This window comes from Asterias rubens, chromosome 6, assembly GCF_902459465.1.
Source record: "Asterias rubens chromosome 6, eAstRub1.3, whole genome shotgun sequence".
In the NCBI taxonomy this organism is placed as follows: Eukaryota; Metazoa; Echinodermata; class Asteroidea; order Forcipulatida; family Asteriidae; genus Asterias; species Asterias rubens.
In genome coordinates this window covers 19280076-19299097 of record NC_047067.1, presented here as the reverse complement: position 1 = coordinate 19299097, position 19022 = coordinate 19280076, and the positions used below count along the sequence as shown (strand labels likewise).

Here is a 19022-nt window from a genome sequence, read left to right as displayed (position 1 = left end):
CCTAAGTTAGGAAGATTTTGGTGAAATCGACGGCTGGACACATTTGGTAATTACTAAAAAATATATAAGCACTTTGTAAGAACTTACTTGGTAAAACTAGCAACAGAGAGCTGTTGATAGTATAAAATATTGTGAGAAGCGACTGGACTCCCTCTGAAGTAACATAGTTTTTGAGAAAGAGGTAATTTCATTCGAATCTGAGAAAGACTTCAAGCCTTTCTGATGAGGCATCTGGCTGAAAACATACAACTTTGCACAGCAAAGGTACTTTTTCTTTCATAATCTTCTTACATTTCAGATAACCATATTAAGCCCAATTTTTCACAGGTTTGTTATTTCATGCACATGTTGGTATACACCAAGTGAGAATACTGGTCTTTGACATTTAGCAAAGGTGTCCAGTGTCTCCATTCAAATCTTTCTTATTAACATTTTTGTTCACTCTTCCATTTTAGGCATCAACACACCAACGGCGTCACCTGGTAAACCACATCATAGTCTGTTTGTTTGGGGATGAAAACTCTCCTCTGATTGGTTTAAGGAACTTTGTAATGCCTCTGCGTGCAAGTAACTTCAAGAGTGAGGATCTACGGACCATCGTGTTCCTTGGCAACCTCAAGTATGTGGCAAGAGAGTGGGATAAAATCAAGAATTTTCCCAAGGTCTTCTTATGTAATGTAAGTACATACTTGACTGAACAAAAACACAATAAAGTGTATAACAGTTATACCTACCATCATGGTAGCAGTGTTCCGAATAATTTGGCTAATACTGAATGTCGAGATGGCCTAAAAGTGATTTTATCTGTATTAAGCCCCTGGTTTGGTTAGAGGAATAAACAAAAAAGCATTCTAAAGAATTCAATTTTTGTTAACATGTAGTGGTCTTTTTTTCAGAGTTGCCCAGCCTGCCTTGATGGTGGGGGGTAATGTGTTTGGTCTTTTTTGTGGTTTTAGAACCAAATGGTTAGCCACTTTGTAAGTGACTTGACTTTCTGTCACTATTGGCTTTCTCTGTCAGGGTTCTTTGTTTTGGTTTTGCTTCTAATCGTGTAGGCCCTACCACCTCCAGTTTAAGTGTTCCCTAAAAGTATCTGCCCGACAAGCCAGGTTCCTCAGTACTTGCATGTGTTTGGACATGTTTATGTTCTTCTTAAAACATTTGTATTGATTTTAGATCCTTTGATTTGCAACTGTTTAACTTTTAATTTTCGTAATGCTTGCAGGCGAATAAGTGAAATTAAATTAAACTTGGATCACGACTTGGCATTTTTTCAATCTTACCATAATTAATCGCAAGCTCTTCAGCAGCGGCGTACTACAAACATCCAATCTTCATTGACTTCGCTCTACATGTCCATATATTGTAGTAAAGGCGGATCTTTGTCTTAATTACCTGAAACATATATTAAGATGAGCAACCTGTAAGTCATTATAACTAATTTACTTTCCTCATACTATCTAGGGATCCCCGCTGAGCCGTGCAGACATGCGTAACGTCAACGTCCATCAGAGTGCAATGTGTGTCATCTTGTCTGCTAACATGGGAGATAATATTGAGCAGGGGCTTCAAGACAAAGAGACCATCTTGTCCTCTCTGAATCTTAAATCCATCATGGCTGCTGGGGCTCATAGTAGACGCTCGAAGATCATCGCAGCGTATGCTGCAGGTAAATAGATTCCTTTTTCTCTAAAGGAAAGTCTCATAAATTTACAGCTGATCTTGTTTTCCATTTTCTTGAGAAATTATGGTTTGCAGTATGAGCAATAATTTGCATGTGAAATATACTTCACCTTGCGACGATTCATGTGAGGCAAACAGGCATAATAAAAATGTAAAAAAATCGGATGAACCAGTGAGACTTTGGCTCATGAAATGGTCATAAATATGTATAAGGTATTTTTTTGTTTTGATTAAATGTACATGGAAAAAGAATTGTTTTGTGGGGGAACAGATTAATAGTTATAACACAAGCTTGATTGGATTACGGAAAAATGTCGGGCTTCTGCGTCCAATATTTCGGCCGAGTTGGATATGGGACGCAGACGCGCTATGTTTTTCAGTATTTCCACGAGCGCGCGTGTGATAACGAGTTTATCTTTAAGCAAACATTGGCGCGTGACATAGAACACACAAGACGCAGGATAGTGATATTGGCCCTGCAATATAGGTTTATATCACCCCTCCATTCTGCAAATTTGATTGGAGGATTAGAGCGTATTTGTGCCTAGCAAGTTATGCCTAGCACTTGCCCTTGAAACTGGTAAAATTGTTTTACCATCAGAATCACCAACGCGGCTAAACGGAGGGAGTATCAAGAGGTCATTATTCACACAAGGATCAACTAAGATTACTGTTCCAATGCTGACTGAGTTAGGTAAGTCAATATACTCACTGACCAAACACCATTAGGGTGCCATTTTAGTAAGCAACTCTTTTGGGTCAATCTCCTGAACAAAGATCACATTTAGATTTTTGGATTGGGATATATATTCTCAATGCTTTTGTAAGAGCCAAACGAGAAGAGAGAAAACAATGAAGAAATTCCATTTTTAGATTTGGGATTAAAAAAAACCAGAGAATTGTTCCTGGGAAACGAACCCACACAGTCAATTTAGTATAGGGACCGAAACCCGATCCAAATAGTGCCCCAGGTTTAATCCGAACTGGGGTCTCAGAGGTGGAAGACAAGGCAAGGCACCACTACACTAACCTGACTGCCAATGACCTGACCATATGGGCAACCTGTTCTGTTATGTGAATTGACGTATACCCTTGGACATTTTAAGCCATTGGACGCCATTAAGTATGCAACTCTTTTGATGCAATCAGAGCAGATAATGACTATATTGTTATCAAATATTATTTGCTCACCAAAATGGTGCCCAGGCTGTAATTCTAACAATAGATGAGCACCATTTGCCCACCTTGCACCCTTCGGCACTATATCCTACAATCTTTGGAACAATCAGAACTTTTTTATTGTACGTGTAATAACTATGCGCTTTGATCAAGTTTTGGAAAAGCGCGTTATAAATACGTTTTATTATTACTATTTTGTTTTATATACTCAGTACTCTGCAGGCACCTCAGAAAGGATTCGAACCCTTGACCTTGCAAAAGTAGCAAAGTCCACATAATTTACCAAATAATAAACTAAAATATTAATTTATTTGATTATTAAAGATGTACCACCTCTTTTTTTTTTGGTGTTTCTCAGTAAACGACATCAACGTTCAGTTTCTCGATGACGACGATGAAGATGATCCTGATACTGAGTTATATCTCACTCAGCCATTTGCTTGTGGTACAGCATTTGCTGTCAGCGTCTTAGACTCATTGATGAGCGCAGTGAGTACAAACTCTTTATTCTTATCAAACAAACAAATTCTTTAAAGGCAGTGGACACTATTGGTAAATACTCAAAATAATTCTTGGAATCAAAACTTTCTTGGTAACTCTGAAGTAAGTATAGTTAATTTGAATTCAAATCCTCAGGGGAGGTGTCGCATTCAAGCATCTGAAAGCACACAACTTGTGTGACTAGGGTGTTTTTTCTTCAATTATTCTCTTAATGACCAATTGAGATCAAGTTTTCTCTCATTTGTTTTTTTATGCATATGTTGAGATACACCAAGTGAGAAGACTGGTCTTTGACAATTACCAATAGTGTCCAGTGCCTCTAAAGAAATTGAATTTACCCTAAAAAGAGATCTGAATTCTAGACCTTTGACTGACCTTTTTAAGTTAACCCTAATTTGAGGAGGCGTTTATGTCCAAGACTAGAACTTTTGTGACTGTTGTACATGTAACTAATAACTGCTTCCAACGTTCTTGCTCTTTACAGACATACTTCAACTCCAATTCCCTGACCCTCATCAGGACCCTTATCACTGGAGGAACAAATGCCGACTTAGAGGAGATTCTATCCGAAGGTGGAGAGCTACCCCCAGGGGTACAGATTGGTCACAATAGACTCATGGAACTACTCCGAGATAGGTGTACTGTGGCACAGCTTAGTATTGGGGTTGGTGTGTTTCAACAGTTTAGGGTAAGCTCTCAAGATTCCGGTTTTTATTGTGCAATAAGTTTCTAGCCCAAAGTTCAATTAAATTAAATTAAATTCAATTCAATTCTTTATTCGTCATGCCAAGCATGAAAATCACTTTCTCGATTTGCACATTAAATTACAGTAATTAAAAATAGCACAAAACTTACATGAACAGTAGAAATTAAAACAGCAACAATATTATAAAAATATGACATTGCACAAATAAATAGTTTTAAAATACACCGGAGTTAAAATATACATCAAATCAGAAAATAAATCAAGGATGACTTGGAAAGGAAAGGGGGTTGGAAAAGGAGAGAAGGAAGGGTGGGGGGGGAGACAATACATGGGAACGAGGGAGAGGCCATAGTGACATGGATTGGGAAGTACGAAGCAAGTCATCTAATAAAATTGTTGTTAAAATAAGAAATTCAACGTTCATTTCTATAAGTCCAAGTTATAACCTTTGTTTACAAAATAATGACCTTGTACGTGTACATTGTAGGGCAAGATGATATGTGTCTGTAACAATGTGATGTTACAGATTGTATGGTCTACGTTCCAATTTAATTTAAAGATTTTGAAATTGAAGTGCTGCCAAGAATTGAAATTAAATTACAAAATTTTTATTTCCTAAGTTTATTTTCTCCATTTATTTAACTGACTCCCCTTAGAGGAATGTTTGTTTAGCCTTAATTTATAGCCTTCTAATAGTATCAAATTGCCTACAATTTTTCCAATTTTAAAATACAATACATTTCTCAAAATGAAATTTATGTTTTGTATTCCTGTTCCAGACATCTTAACAATTGAGCCAAAATAACAACAGCATTGGCCATCCATAAACGTTACATCGAATTGAATAGAATTAATTGTCTTTCATAAAGCCTTGAGAAAGATTCTGCCCATTTAACATTTTCTTTGGTACGCACAGTTTGCTAAAAGTAGTCCATTATTCCCCCCATTAACTCAGGAGGGACACACCTACGACCACTTGTTTCTTCATGCTCTCGAGAGCGGCATCCTTTGTCTAGGGATCTACCGTAGCCTCATCATTGCTGGTAAATCGTTGGGGAAACGTTACGTCATCACCAACCCATCCCAAGACTTTGAACTCACGTTAGGGGACAAAATCTTCTGTCTCAAACACTTTGAAGATCTGAATATGAACAACGCCATACCGGAGACATCTATCGAGTTATAGCCGATCAGGTAGACGACTGCTAACACTTCTACTAACAACTGTGAAAGTCAGCACGCCTCATTCGGAAACAGCCCACTTCTACATTTTATAAACAATTTTTCCCCCATATATAATCCTGAAAAAAAATCATACGAAAATCATATTTTGTGGAAACCATAGTTTTGTTCACTTCATTGGTTACACTTAACAAATCTCTTAGTATAATCTTCAAGTTGTTAAGTAGTGAGAAGACTTGCGAGGATGTTTTCTTTATAAAATTTTATTGCCAAAGGCCAGAACTCATTTATATACACCCCTCCCTCCTTCTTTCTGATACCATGGAGTACAAATTTGCATTATACTCACTTCTATACCCAAGTTGCCAAAGGTTGTAGGATTATTTTTGTATAAAATGCTTTTCATGTGAATACCATGAAACCGTCTTCCGATGTAACTTTGCTGTCCTGGTTGACTCTGTGTCACATTGATGCAAAAACCTAAATTTTAAAACTAGTGTCATGTTTGCACCTTAAAATTTACTGCTGTCGATGTATCACATTATAAAATTCCATGAATTGTTTAGTATTTAGACTTCAATCATTTTGAATGAAGTGATCCTGTTTTCATCTCAGATTCGTTATACTCATAACCTTGAACATATACATCTTATTAAAATATCTGAGCGAATTATGAAGATACCAAAAACTTTACATAATAGGTGGTTAAAATGTTCACTTTATCTCACAGATTTATAATGGTTTAATCTTCATAGACAGTAGATACTATACACCTATTCCCACCACAACAATCTTATAATCCATCCCCTACGTATTATTTACATACAATATATATATTATGCTAATCAACTCATTTGCATAATAGGAAAACCTTTACATTCCTTGTGAGAGTTTACTTTTGAACGCTTGAGAAATAATAAGATTCATAGACTACATTATTGATAATAATTCCTTATATGAGGAATAGAAAAAAATGCAATACTATAAGTATTATTAAATTAGAGGTAGTTGTGAAGTATCTCAATTTTGTAACCAGACTGTTTTTAGTTTGTGAAAAAGTTTGTCAAATAGTTTGATTTTTAGTTTATGAGTGAGACTTACAAGCTTACAGCAAACATATCAAATTTATTTTGTTTTGTTTGTTAGTTAAATTATGCAGTCGATTGGATTAAGTTGATGATATTTATTTTTAATAATATTGTGAAATTGATGTGAATACTGCGTTGGCCACAATTGTTTAAAAAAGTGTTTTAAATTGTACTTAATTATTTTGGGTAATTATATACCTTAATGTAAATATGACTTAACATTATCTGTTTCCCTCAATTTTGTATTTACCAAAAACAAACAAAGACTTTTTGCAGGGTATAATGTATATAAACACATATCGATATCACTATAAATAAATACTTTGTAAATAAGTGTCTTGCCACCATGATTGTAGTTACCTCCATCTAGTTCTTGTTTTGCTAATTGATGCGATATTAGTTACCTTCTTCTGTCAGTCAATGTAATTCCTGAGCTTACATGTTCATTTTTCACTTAACATGGCTGAGACTTTTTTCATAAAGCATAATCTTCATATTTTCATTATTTCATATTCCACAGAGGTGTCACTATAGATAACTCATATCTTAAGATAAATGCAAATACATCATGCACGAACACACATATTGGGAGAAAACTGTAATGGATTTCATAACTATTTTAATATTTCGTATATGTCTACTACATCAGTGCACTAGTTGGCAGTTAGTGAGGTCACCAGTTCGGAGTTATCTGTGTGGAATAGTGGACAGGGAGGTACTGTCATAGCACACTCGGGTACACCATGTTCATAGGTTTGATACTTGTCCACTGGGGCCAAAAGGACAGTATATGCAATGCCCCACTTTGTTGGCTGCGAAGCAACCGGCACCAGACTGCAGTCTATTGAGTTGCACCCCAGACCCTGCCATGGGAGGTTGTTGCCCGATCGGTGCTGTAACTGGATATCCGTGTATGGCTTTAGTCCCTCAGGGGCAGCTGGAACATCATCCATCGTTTCCAGGCTCGTGGTCCAGAGGCTTCAGTGAGGGCATTCTCTTCTTAGAGGATGTCCTGCAGAAAATGCTTTGACCGATTAGCTTTACCATAGGCCATACTGATGCTCTCACTATTTCTAAGTGACGCTGTATCATCAGACCGTTTGCCAGTCTAAGGTCAATGCCACTGATGAGTTCTCTAGAACTGAAAATGACCCATTACAGACAGCTTTCAAGTCCAAATCTGCAGCCAGTCTGAGACCATTGCAGCTTGGTTCAGTAGAATGAACTGGGAAATGACTCGTCACAGACAGCCTCCCAGTCTAAAAGGTCATTGTAGCTGGTTTCTCCAGAATGAACTGGGAAATGACCATCACAGACGACCTCCCAGTCTAAAAGGTCATTGTAGCTGGTTTCTCCAGAATGAACTGGGAAATGACCGTCGCAGACGACCTCCTAGTCTAAAAGGTCATTGTAGCTGGTTTCTCCAGAATGAACTGGGAAATGACCGTCACAGACAACCTTCTAGTCTAAAAGGTCATTGTAGCTGGTTTCTCCAGAATGAACTTGGAAATGACCGTCACAGACGACCTAGTCTGAGGTCATTGCAGCTTGTTTCTCTAGAATGAACTTGAAAATGACTTATCACAGACACTCTGCCAGTCTAAGGTTGGGGTCTAAGGTCATTGCAGCCCATGAAAGAACTTTAAATGACCCACCACAGACAGCATCACAGTCTAGGGTCATTACAGCTGGTTCCTCAAGAATGAACTTGAAACAGACCCATCACAGACAGCCTTCTTGGTCTAAGGTCATTGCAGCTTGGTCCCCAATAACTTTAACATGTAAACATGTAAAGTAAACATGCACTTACATTCCCAACTGTTGAATATTCTTAAGACTTGCATGGACTATGGAAATATTCTCAAGTGCACTTGAGAGTTAACACTTGACCATAATTTTGTATCGCTTAGTTAGCACTAGATTCTTTTATATCAACATTTGTTCACTCTAAACACAATTGGGACCATTAACACCTCATACTATTTCATCTTTGTAAGGAAAGTCTGTTCAACCAAAACGAAATGTCTAGTTTAGCAATTTGATTCATAATAATTTCTGTTGATGGGTCACAGGTGACTAAAAATACTATAATAATGGTACATTTTTGTTATGGTTTATATACCATGAATCGGTAGAATTTATGTCAAACTTTCTGTTTATTGGCTATTATAATTAGTTGTGTAAATCAGTGATGTACAATTTGTATTGGAATATTTAGTGGACAAAACAGCGACTGTAACTTGAACATTTTTTAGTAGACTAAACGAGGGGTTTATCTGTATGAATATTTACTCAACAACAGTAGATGAAGTAGCCTACTATATGTTCAATGAGTTGTACAATGTAATAGTGGCATGAACAATACTGGGAAACGCAGGAACATTTAAAATGTACCAATTCTGTACAAGGCTAAAAGATAAATCTATTCAAATTTACTATCGACCCTCTACTTTATAAACAAAAGCCCGATTGGTTGTCCCAAATACTTAAAGGTTATTCACTTAATGGACTTTATTGACATTCAAGACTTAATTACTTACCTGACGCCATTGTATTTATGTAAATAACGTCATGAAACTATGCATCCAGTATTCCTTCCCTGCCTTTTGCCAATTTGACATAGTACTATAGCTAACTAAAAAATTCACATTTTAACAGTCATTGAAATTAATACAAGTATCTATAAAAAAAAATGTATATATTCGGATTTTCACAAGAATAGCATTCTTCTTTTCATTAAAATATCTCAATGGTGTATGTTGATCTATATCACAAAAATAACATCTTCAGCAATAGTCACTATAATAAACAAAGCAATTAAGTATTCAACTGTAACGAGATATATCGCTGCATTATCAATACTAACAAAAAGTATAGAATTATGGGTTGTAGAGCTATTTTTTATATCGGAACTTGCAGAGGGACAGTAATGATTATAGCGAAATACCACTATCACACTTTTACACGTTGATGTATTGATATAATGCCATTGGTAGCACATGAGTAACTTTTCAGTTTTAACAAATCGCTAAGAAAATTATTAAGAATTGAAACGTGAATGTGAATCTGAAATTCTGTACTGCATCACTTTGATATTCTACTGATACAAAGCCTAAGGAAAGAGGTCCGTGGTTTCTGGTAGAAGGCCCAGGGATATTTGTGATGATGCGGACATCTTGTTTTGTCCTGCATTCAAATCAATGTACAGTAGGCTTCATAATTAGTTTGGTTTTGCACCCATGTGTGATAACATTCTGGAAAGGCTCTATTAAAGAAAGAGGCCAGAATAATACATCCTTTATGTCTTTATCAACTCACACCTGTTACCTCCATGTAATTCCTTTTTCAAAACAGTGAACCCTAATCTTTCAATGGGGTTATTTCGGGGCGCTTGGTGGCAGCAGACTTGCCAGGTCAAATCCATTGTTCTCGGTAATGCGCGCATGCTCAGACGTAAACAATGACAATAAGTCTGCTGCCAAATAGCGTTCCAAAGTTCCCCCATTGGATCAAGAACAGCGTGTTTGCTTGCTCTCCATGGAGTCGGAGAAATTGGAACATGATGATTCGATTTGGTGGAAATAATGTTTTTAAAGTATGCTGCATGTTTGAATAATATAGCTGGGGTTTGAACAAAATTGCTAATCTTGATTCAGCACTACTAAACTATTCCTCCACTTCAGGCTTTGAATTAGAGTAGTACTTATTATACAAACTTAGGGTGCGTTTGAAAAGCTTCCCTGGGTCCACCCCGCAGTGGTCACTCGGGTGACCCCCTGACAAGAGCTAATCGAAAGATCAAACTCGCCCTCGTGGTGAAGTCATGCACCTCGGGTCACCCCAAAGTGACCCACTCCACATGCAGGGCACTGGGGGCTGACCCGGGTGAGCCCCTGGATTGACGTCGAAGCTATTCGAACGTACGGGGGACAGACCACCGGGGTCGACCCAGGTAAGCTAAACGAACGCACCCATATTTTATTGTTCAATCTGTACCTTGATATCTGCAATTCCTTGTCACTTTTCTCTTTATAAATCAATAGCTGTGAACAAGACTCGTACTCACTCTCAAGATTTCTAATATTCAAGAACATAATGTTTGCGAGACGTGAACTTCTACCTTTTTAGAGAAATGCAAGTTGAAGTCTACATTTATGACATAATGGAAGCTTAATAATCTTCTAGCAACATTGGATTCTTCATTGTTCTGTGTAGAATACTTAGACTTTACGGACCAACAGACCACTTATGGTTTCTTGTCTGCAAATAAATATAAATTACATGTAAATAAAGATTTACCCTTTATAATACCTACAAAATGTTGTTTACAATAAAGTCATAATGTTACAATTACCACAACCATTTCTCAGCCTTTCTGTGTGTACTTCTTCATGTTATAACATAAAAACAACGAACCCTTTATAAAATCTTATATAAATTCAAACCGAACCCAAAACCTATTATATAACACCCCAAAATAAACCCTAATTCCTTTTCATGTTCCATATGCCGTTTGAGCTAAAACTACAGGGCATTGCCGCTCATTCATTATGATGTTTCATGCCATTTGAGCCTAACTTACCACCGGTAGCCCTGCTGCACATTCCTCTTAAAAATTCATGTCATTTGAGCCAAAAATTAAAGGGATAAAGCCTTTCTACTCATAATTTCAGAGTTTGGTGTAATTTTAACTTATGATAATATACAAGGGGTACTTTGTGATGTTTCATGTCATTGGAGCCAAAATTACAAGTGGGCCTGCTGCACAATCCTTTTGATGTTTTCATACACTTTCGCCATTTCCGATGTACGTTGCTACAAAACTCAGTGGATTGTTTTTAATACAACAATAAAAAAAACTGTAAACGCTTGAAAAAGGGTGTTTCTCCTAAATTTGTTTAGATAAGGTGTGGGTTTTGGTTACAAAAGTCTTTGGTCTAAAAAGACAATCCTAAAATTGGTTGTATTCCCATCAACTAGTAGGGCCCTATTCAACAAGAAATTTATCAATGTTACTGAGATTGCCTATTTTTTAAGTTGTCATTCCCTCAAGGGATTACAACTTGTTTTCGTCTGAAATTCGTTTCATTCTGTTTATTTATCAGCAGAATGGCTTTTAAAAGTGGGTGGTTAGTAAATGATGGAACGTTCTCATCTCTACCACTGTACCATGCATACAGAGTCCCTGCTTAAAACTTGCTCCACCCCCGAATAACAAGTGGTGTGTGCCGACTTAACTTGGAAAAGGGTCTGGATATCACTCCGCCGTAATAGAACTAAATTAAAAAGGGCGCTCTTTGTCTACAACATTACTTTATTAAACGCTTAAAGTTCAATAATTCGAGTGGATTATTCTTTTTGGCAAGAAAAAATGTTTGCATTGGGTTCACAACGTTTAATATAAAATTTGGGAACTATGATGTGGTGTATGGTTGTGTGTGTAGGCAAAGGACATGCGCAGTAAGGTGAAATGTTGTCAATTTAAAGATGGCGATTTTCTTCAGCACATGTGTAAACGTTTTTAAGCCTCTCGGACGACCAGAAATGTCCCGAAATTACATGTTTCTCATGCACCTGGACGATTTTTGCAAGTTCCACAAGAATTGAAGAACATTGTGGTAAGTAACTTTTGCTTTATAAACATGTAAATGCAAACAAATATTGTGTTTTTGTCGTTGTTGAGTGTGCCAAGTGAAATTTTTTTTATATTGAGATAACTTGTCTCATTAGATGCGCCCCCATCGGCAGGAGTAGGAAAGGCATGTACACATGTGGGCAATCATCATCACAACATCGTGATGTTAAGTTATCTGTGACGAGAGGGAATAGTCTGTACAATTTGTTCACTGTGAGTGTGACTTAGTTAGTATATAAGATTCTACATATATTTAAGATTGTATAACTTTCCCTATGGCACCACCACTTCTTCATACATTTTTTACAAAAAGGGATAGCCTATATATATCGTAGCGTCATACGTTATCGACCCTCATAATATGTTGGATAACTTTCCGTATGGCGCCACCATTTTTCACTCATTTTTACAAAAAGGGATATATCAATCAGGTAAGTTAGATACTATATTATTTTATTTCGAATGAAAAAGTGGTGGCGCCATACGGAAACTTTTCCAATATGTTTTCGGTCCCCAACTTTGATTCCCAATTACCGCGAGATTGTGCAAGCTGCACCGGTGACAAAAGCTATGCAGTTTACTCACGGTCTGTATTTTCATCAGGCTTAATCATGCTGAGAATAAAGTTCCTGTCGTTGGTTATGCTCAAACATTAATTAAATGATTGACTTTTGGTACTAATCAATAGTGCATTATTATTAATATGCCAACATTCAAATGAGTCAAAGAAACATAATCCAACCTCGAAAGTTCAAAACAAAATTACTATCTGCTAGATTGAGTTTCATTCTGCTTTAGTCACTAGATGGATCAGGTGAGGTGGTTACCAATTGGGATTCTATGGTGTGCAAATGTGGGGAAAATATTAAAATATTTTAAGTGAAAATGACAACCATTTTTTGGGGGGGTTTACTGCAAATTAATAAATTCCGGTATGCGTAATAAATATTAAGTCTACATTAAAGAGAAAATATCATAGATTGGTTTCTTATCTCCTGAAACCAAACATTACTGGTCTGAAATGGGGGAAAACGGATTGTTATGAAGTGTGTGTGTTTCAAGGGGGGTGGGGTGTTTTACTTTTCATGCCTTATGATATCTCTGGATTCTAATATAGTAGCCATAATGCCTTAGGACAAAAATGTGATTAAATTTGTTAAGTAGTAATTGAATAACATTTTGGATTTATTTTGCACGCCATACTAGCTTCTGAATATTCAATAAAATACCAACCAATGAAAGGTGTGAAAACATATGACGTTGCTCCAATGTCGTGCATGCATAAACACTGTTAATGGCGGACAGTCTCTCGCAACGTAAAACCAAAGCTTTAAAAATTTCAACACACCATGAAGTGTAAGTGTTATTGTAAAAAAAATTAGACAGATGATTTGAAAAAAAAATATTTAGTTTTTGGTTGTGAACAATTTTCCTGTTATCTTACTGAAAACACATGGATATTGTAGTACTCCTAGAACTATTTCGGTTTCGCCCGGCTATCGTCTCCCTAAAACCCTTCAGCTTCCAAAGAACGCTGCCCCTGTTGATCCCACCGGGTTGTGAGGCGCTACGCTGCCACTACACTCACCCTCTCGACTATGCTCTCGACAAAATTAGCGGCATCCAATTTGCCCTAGCTACAACCTTGCACATATTGACTGGCAACGAGGTAACTAGTATACGTCTATTCTCTCGAGGGTCTTTGAGTGCCCAGAAGAGCAACCTGTTTCCCTAGGCCGAAGGCCGAGGGAAATAGGCCCCTTTCTGGTCACTCACAGGCCCGAGGGGGAATGGACGTACACTAGTTATCGAATTATGCCAGTCAAAACAGCTCGGTCTTAAAATGTCAAATAAGAACAGAACATTTTTTTTTTTGTAGTTTGTTCACGGTTTAAGTCAAGAGAGGGCGCTGTTACCGCGAGCACTTAGTTGCGATAAGGTAACCCTCCTCCCGTCTACGAAGATGGAGGGTTAGGAACTAGTATTATCAGCAAAACGAGAACTTGGTCTAACGCGTACAATTTCGACAGCTAGTCACCAGACTTGCCCCTTTTACCACTTTTGAAAATCATGGCACAAACTCTATTAAGGACACAAGCTTGATCCTGGATGTCTAATATACATTGTTGTATCCTTTCATAACACTCAAAACCCCATTGAGGAAATGTTTTGAAAAAAAAGGACAAAACTTGGTTTGTTGATTGGTCTTGGTATCCCCAAGAAGCCTTTTGTTTTTGTACCTTAGGCAAATTGTCAAGGTTATAACGGCTAAAACAAAAGAAATGTTGCCTTTCCACCATACTATCACTATCCCCTCTGCCTTCATTCATTCATTCATTCAGTATTGGTTTATTATTTTACTTTAACCCAACCCTCTTCGACAATGAATAAATCTTCTTTCAAATAAGTAATGCAGAAAGAGTAGAAATTGGGGGGGGGGGGAGTTGTAGTGTGTATGAGTGTTTTCACCCATTGGTTTTTCCCACTTACATTAATATGGCAGAGTAAAGGCAGCACAACATCATACAAAACTGGCTAAAATTTTTTGTGAAAAAATACCCATTCTGTTCTTCATGTGTCAAATGTCAAGAAACGGACTGTTGAGCAGGGCATTTTGTGTTTACAAACACGACTTTTCTTGGTGTTTTTTCTTGATCTGGTTTGTATTGTTGTATTTTGTGGGCTGATCACGCGGAGTAAAAATGCTGTGATGAAGACAAACTATTAATATATTTCTCATTTCCTTTTTTCATCTACAGATGAACTAATGACGACAGAGATGTCTGGTCTTCAGTCTTTGTGGATGCCCATCACACTGAGCAGAGATGTCTCAATCTATCCATGTTGAAGCCTTGATAAGTCGCCAGCAGTCTGCTTTCTCTATTCAACCAACTTCCTGATTTACAGGTATGATTTGCATTACTATTCTTGTGTTGAACAAGCTGGTATTGGAAAATTCTGCATGACACAATGAATAGTTTACTCACAAAATGTTTAAATTTTAAGCAGGTTCCTAAATAAGGGAAAGAAAGGGAAGCGACGAGTTCTTTAACGGCCTGATTAAAACTGGCAGGGTCGTTGCCGTGTGATCACAGGAAATGACCCTGCAAGGTTTCAAACAGCCGTTTAAGAACGAGTCACTACTCTTTTATTCCCATTCATAAATGCCTTTTTGGTTAAAAGGTGTAATAAAGTAAGAAACTCTGTTAAACTTATTTGTTTCTGACGTGCTTGAGCGCTGTACCCCTGATCTGTTTGTGTGTGTATAGTCTTGGTGCAAGACTTTCTCGTTTTCCTTTCACACATAGCGCGGCCACTTCACCGACAGCGCCCGCATTGCATGTACCAAGAAACGTCTTGCACCAAGACTATTGGTAGTATCCGAAAACAACCGGTTATAAACAGAGCTCCAGCTGGTCATTATCAACCATTTAAACACCCCCTTGTGACACACTCTCCATCAGTAGGAAAAGCGAACTGTTTGAGGTATTTATGAATGTGTTTTGTCAACTTGTGCAGATACGTACTAATGAAGACTGCAGAGCTGTCTGATCTTCATTGGCTGTCCATCAAACTGAACAGAGATGTCTCAATCTATCAATGATGAAGTCTTTGAGAGTCTCCAGCAGTCTGCTTTGACAACTCAATCAACTTCACATTTAAAGGTGCGAAACAAAAGTTGTTATAGACAACAACAAAATTTTTATGATTGATGTTTAAAAATATCATAACATTTTTTATATAAGCTTATTTTCTGAAAACAAGTGACAATAAAATTACCCCCTTGTGTGACTGAAGTCAAAACATAGGATTCGAACTGCCTCTTGCTACCAGGCAACCTTGATAGTCTAGTTGGTAAGACACAGCTCTAGAACTGCATGGGTCATGTGTTCGTATCCCACCCGAGTAATATGCCCGTGATATTTGTCACAGGACTCCGGGAAAGTACTGAACAAAATTCTAAGGAAAACCCAACTATTCCTCGGTTACTATAGTGTAAAAACTCTTCGTAATCTTTCAAAGTAAATGATAGCATGGGCCAGAATCACTCACTCATCTCTCATCTATCTATCTTCCATTCGGTACATTCCTCCAGTGGAGTTTATTTGTATTCCTTGAATAAGCAGAACTGACAACTTTTGCCTTTTTATCATGCTTGTAGTAAATATCTGTATATAATGGCTTTATTGTTGGTATGTTCAACCTTTTTTCTAACCTTGTTTCATTTACTCAGATCAACTAATCCAGACAGTTGAGAGTGTCAGATCTTCATTCAGAGTGGAAGTACCTGTGCCTTGAACAATCAACCAACTTGAGAGGTATGTTAACATTGGTAGAGATAAAAGTATTTTTCAGAAAAACCCAACTATTTCTCAGATTATAGCATAAAATCTCTTTGCGATCTTTCAAAATCAAAGATAGCAAGGGCCAAAATCACTCATCTATCTGGCTATTCAATACATCCCTCCAGTGGAGTTTATTTGTCTTTCATGAATGTGCAGAAATGAAAACTATTGCCTTTTTATCATGACTTGTAGTAAAGAGGCATAATGTGAGACAATATTTACTAAACTCCAAACAGTACTTGTGCGACTATGAAGAGTTCAACCTTGGTGTGCCTCAATCATTGAGTAGCATAGAAATCCCCTACAATCTTGGCTTCTAGATTGGTGGCCCTGGCCAACTTCAACTTGGGAAGTTGATATAGTTATAACTTGATTTAAAAATTATTTTACCTACTGCTACGTGCAAAATAACATTCTCCACAGACTTGATTTTGGCAATAAAAATTGTGCACAATAGTGTAACATGAACATTCACAAGTTCAGATGAAGTTTGTACTTGTTTGCCTACCAGCATGACGAATCTAGCACTTGGCAAATGTCTGTTGCAGACAACATGACCAGCCGACGCGTTCAAATCAAAGTGCCTTTAATCAATTCTAGAGGATTAGAGGCAAATGCTTTTATGAATCATGACAAAAACGTGTCACATATATATTTTGCATTGCCTTATTAGATTGTGATTGCTATATCAATGAAGGTGTTAAATTATTTGTGTTTCTTTCCTTTTTTCCATCTCCTGCAGATCAACTAAATCCAGACAGAGAGTGTCGGATATTCACAAGGAGTTTGCAGCCCATCATACCGCCATCAACATCGATGTATCAACCTTTTTGCAGACCTGCCAACTAGTACGTTTTTCCCGTACTTCGTACGGGTTTTTGTAAAAAATACGGGTGTACGGGTTTTGCAAAAAAAATACGGTTTGAGCATCGCCACCGCAAAAATACAATTTTATCCCAGTTGGCCGTCATGCCCTTTTTTTAACTCAAGTTAAAAATTTTTTTTTTTACACAAATAAGTTTTCGGCCAACTACTTACGGCCAATAATGATTATCCAGTAAACTCTATTGTTCCACGGGGGTATTCCTTATTCAACTTTCACCACACATCGAGCGAGCGCAACGGAGATTCCCTCGCATCCATCATTGCACGCACGCTAGTAGCACAAACCTGCATTGCTTTACTACACGCCAGTTTATCTGACGTCCCGATTTCACAGGGAACCCGTCTAACACAATTCATTGACCAACAGAGGGCGCTTATATGGTATCGGTCGTTTTGTGAATGGACGAATCGGGTTTGCAAAAGAATTTTTTGCCAAAATAAAGACACAAAAGATATAGAGCGCCTGAAGCGAGATTTTTATAAGATAAATTTAAGAACTATGCCCCCAAATACAACAAACGAAAAATTTTGGGATGATTTGTTTTTTTGTCATCTTCATTGAAATTAAATTGGTTTTGTTTTGTAGTTGTCTTCTTTTGACAAAGAAAATGATATTTAATTAGTTGACAAGGGTTTCTATATGAAAAAGGATATGATTAATCAATGTCTTTAAGATATGATTGATCAAGATCTTTTTTCATACAAAACCGGTTCCATTGGGTTAACCACCCCTAGGGAAACCTCTGCCAAATTTTTTAATGTTTTTATTTGGTTTGTTTTTATTTGTTTTTATTTGTTTTTATTTGTTTTTATTTGTTTTTATTTGTTTTTATTTGTTTTTATTTGTTTTTATTTGTTTTTATTTTTGTTTTTATTTGTTTTTGTTTTTATTTGTTTTTATTTTTTATTTATTTATTTATTTTTTATTTTTTTCTTCAAGTTTTAATTAACTGGTTTAATTCGGCTGTTTGATAACTTAATGGCTTTCACACCTTCTCTGTTTTGTCTATTTCGGGCTTAAAACTACGTTTACGCGTGTTTAAAAAGAAATACAGGTTTTTGATGCAAAATACAGGTTTTGGGGTTTCAGAATACAGTTTTGTGATCCCAGAGGTTGGCATGTCTGTTTTTGTATAATTTGTAATTAGTTGTAGAAATGTTCACACTTTCCATTGTGTGTAGAAATGATCACACTTTCCACTGTGAAATTCTGCACTTCCCCTGTGTTGTGAATTTCTTGCACATCCAACTTGTGTTGTGAGTTTCTCCCACTTCCACTGTGGTGAGTTGCTCATACTTTCACCTTGTGTCGTGAATTATCAAGTTTGTAAACTGAAACGTTGTCTAGGGCTGAGTTGGGAGAATGTTTCGCTATATATTCTAGCACATTCATTTCACTTATTCAATGTAGATGTATGCTGATGTGTGGAGTTGACAAACTTGGTTGCCATATAGTGGAGCCGGCATGGGAGTTTTTCCCCACAGGGGTTTTTGCCCATCTCATTATCAGCAATCAGCAGGCATGCAATATCTGATTTGTATGGTTTTGGTTTTCTCAGCCATTAAAAATTTAAAAAACACAGCACAAAATCTTGCTGTGCCTTGCCTTCTGGAAATGTCAAACCTTTTATCAAAATATAGAGTTGCATGACTGAAATAAGGACACTTTAGTGTCTAAATTCTTACGAGTCAAACAAAATTTGACTGTTTATTTATTAGTTTAATATTTTTGTAGATTATTCAACCAGGGTGACTCACACTCCCTTTGTGTGTTGAGTACAAACACTTTCCCTTGGTGTTACTTGGAGTTACCCACA

The 19022-nt window shown here is 37.0% G+C and overlaps 1 protein-coding gene and 1 long non-coding RNA gene across 2 annotated transcripts in view; both read left to right on the top strand.

The window, feature by feature from the left end:
* The window catches only part of LOC117291403 (calcium-activated potassium channel slowpoke-like), a 37943-nt gene extending 28253 nt beyond the window's left edge, over nt 1-9690 (top strand). The window contains exons 13-18 of the mRNA XM_033773057.1: nt 456-677; nt 1465-1669; nt 2285-2377; nt 3221-3351; nt 3848-4051; nt 5025-9690. Of these exons, the coding sequence (XP_033628948.1) occupies nt 456-677; nt 1465-1669; nt 2285-2377; nt 3221-3351; nt 3848-4051; nt 5025-5255 (1086 nt within the window). The 3' untranslated portion in view covers nt 5256-9690. The remainder of the gene's footprint in view (nt 1-455; nt 678-1464; nt 1670-2284; nt 2378-3220; nt 3352-3847; nt 4052-5024) is intronic.
* A 2148-nt stretch (nt 9691-11838) lies between these two features.
* On the top strand, nt 11839-17945 carry LOC117291874. Its single transcript, XR_004519213.1, has 5 exons — nt 11839-11957; nt 14734-14881; nt 15494-15639; nt 16209-16293; nt 17063-17945. It is a non-coding gene; the product is annotated as an uncharacterized LOC117291874 (long non-coding RNA).
* Nucleotides 17946-19022: the final 1077 nt, after the last annotated feature.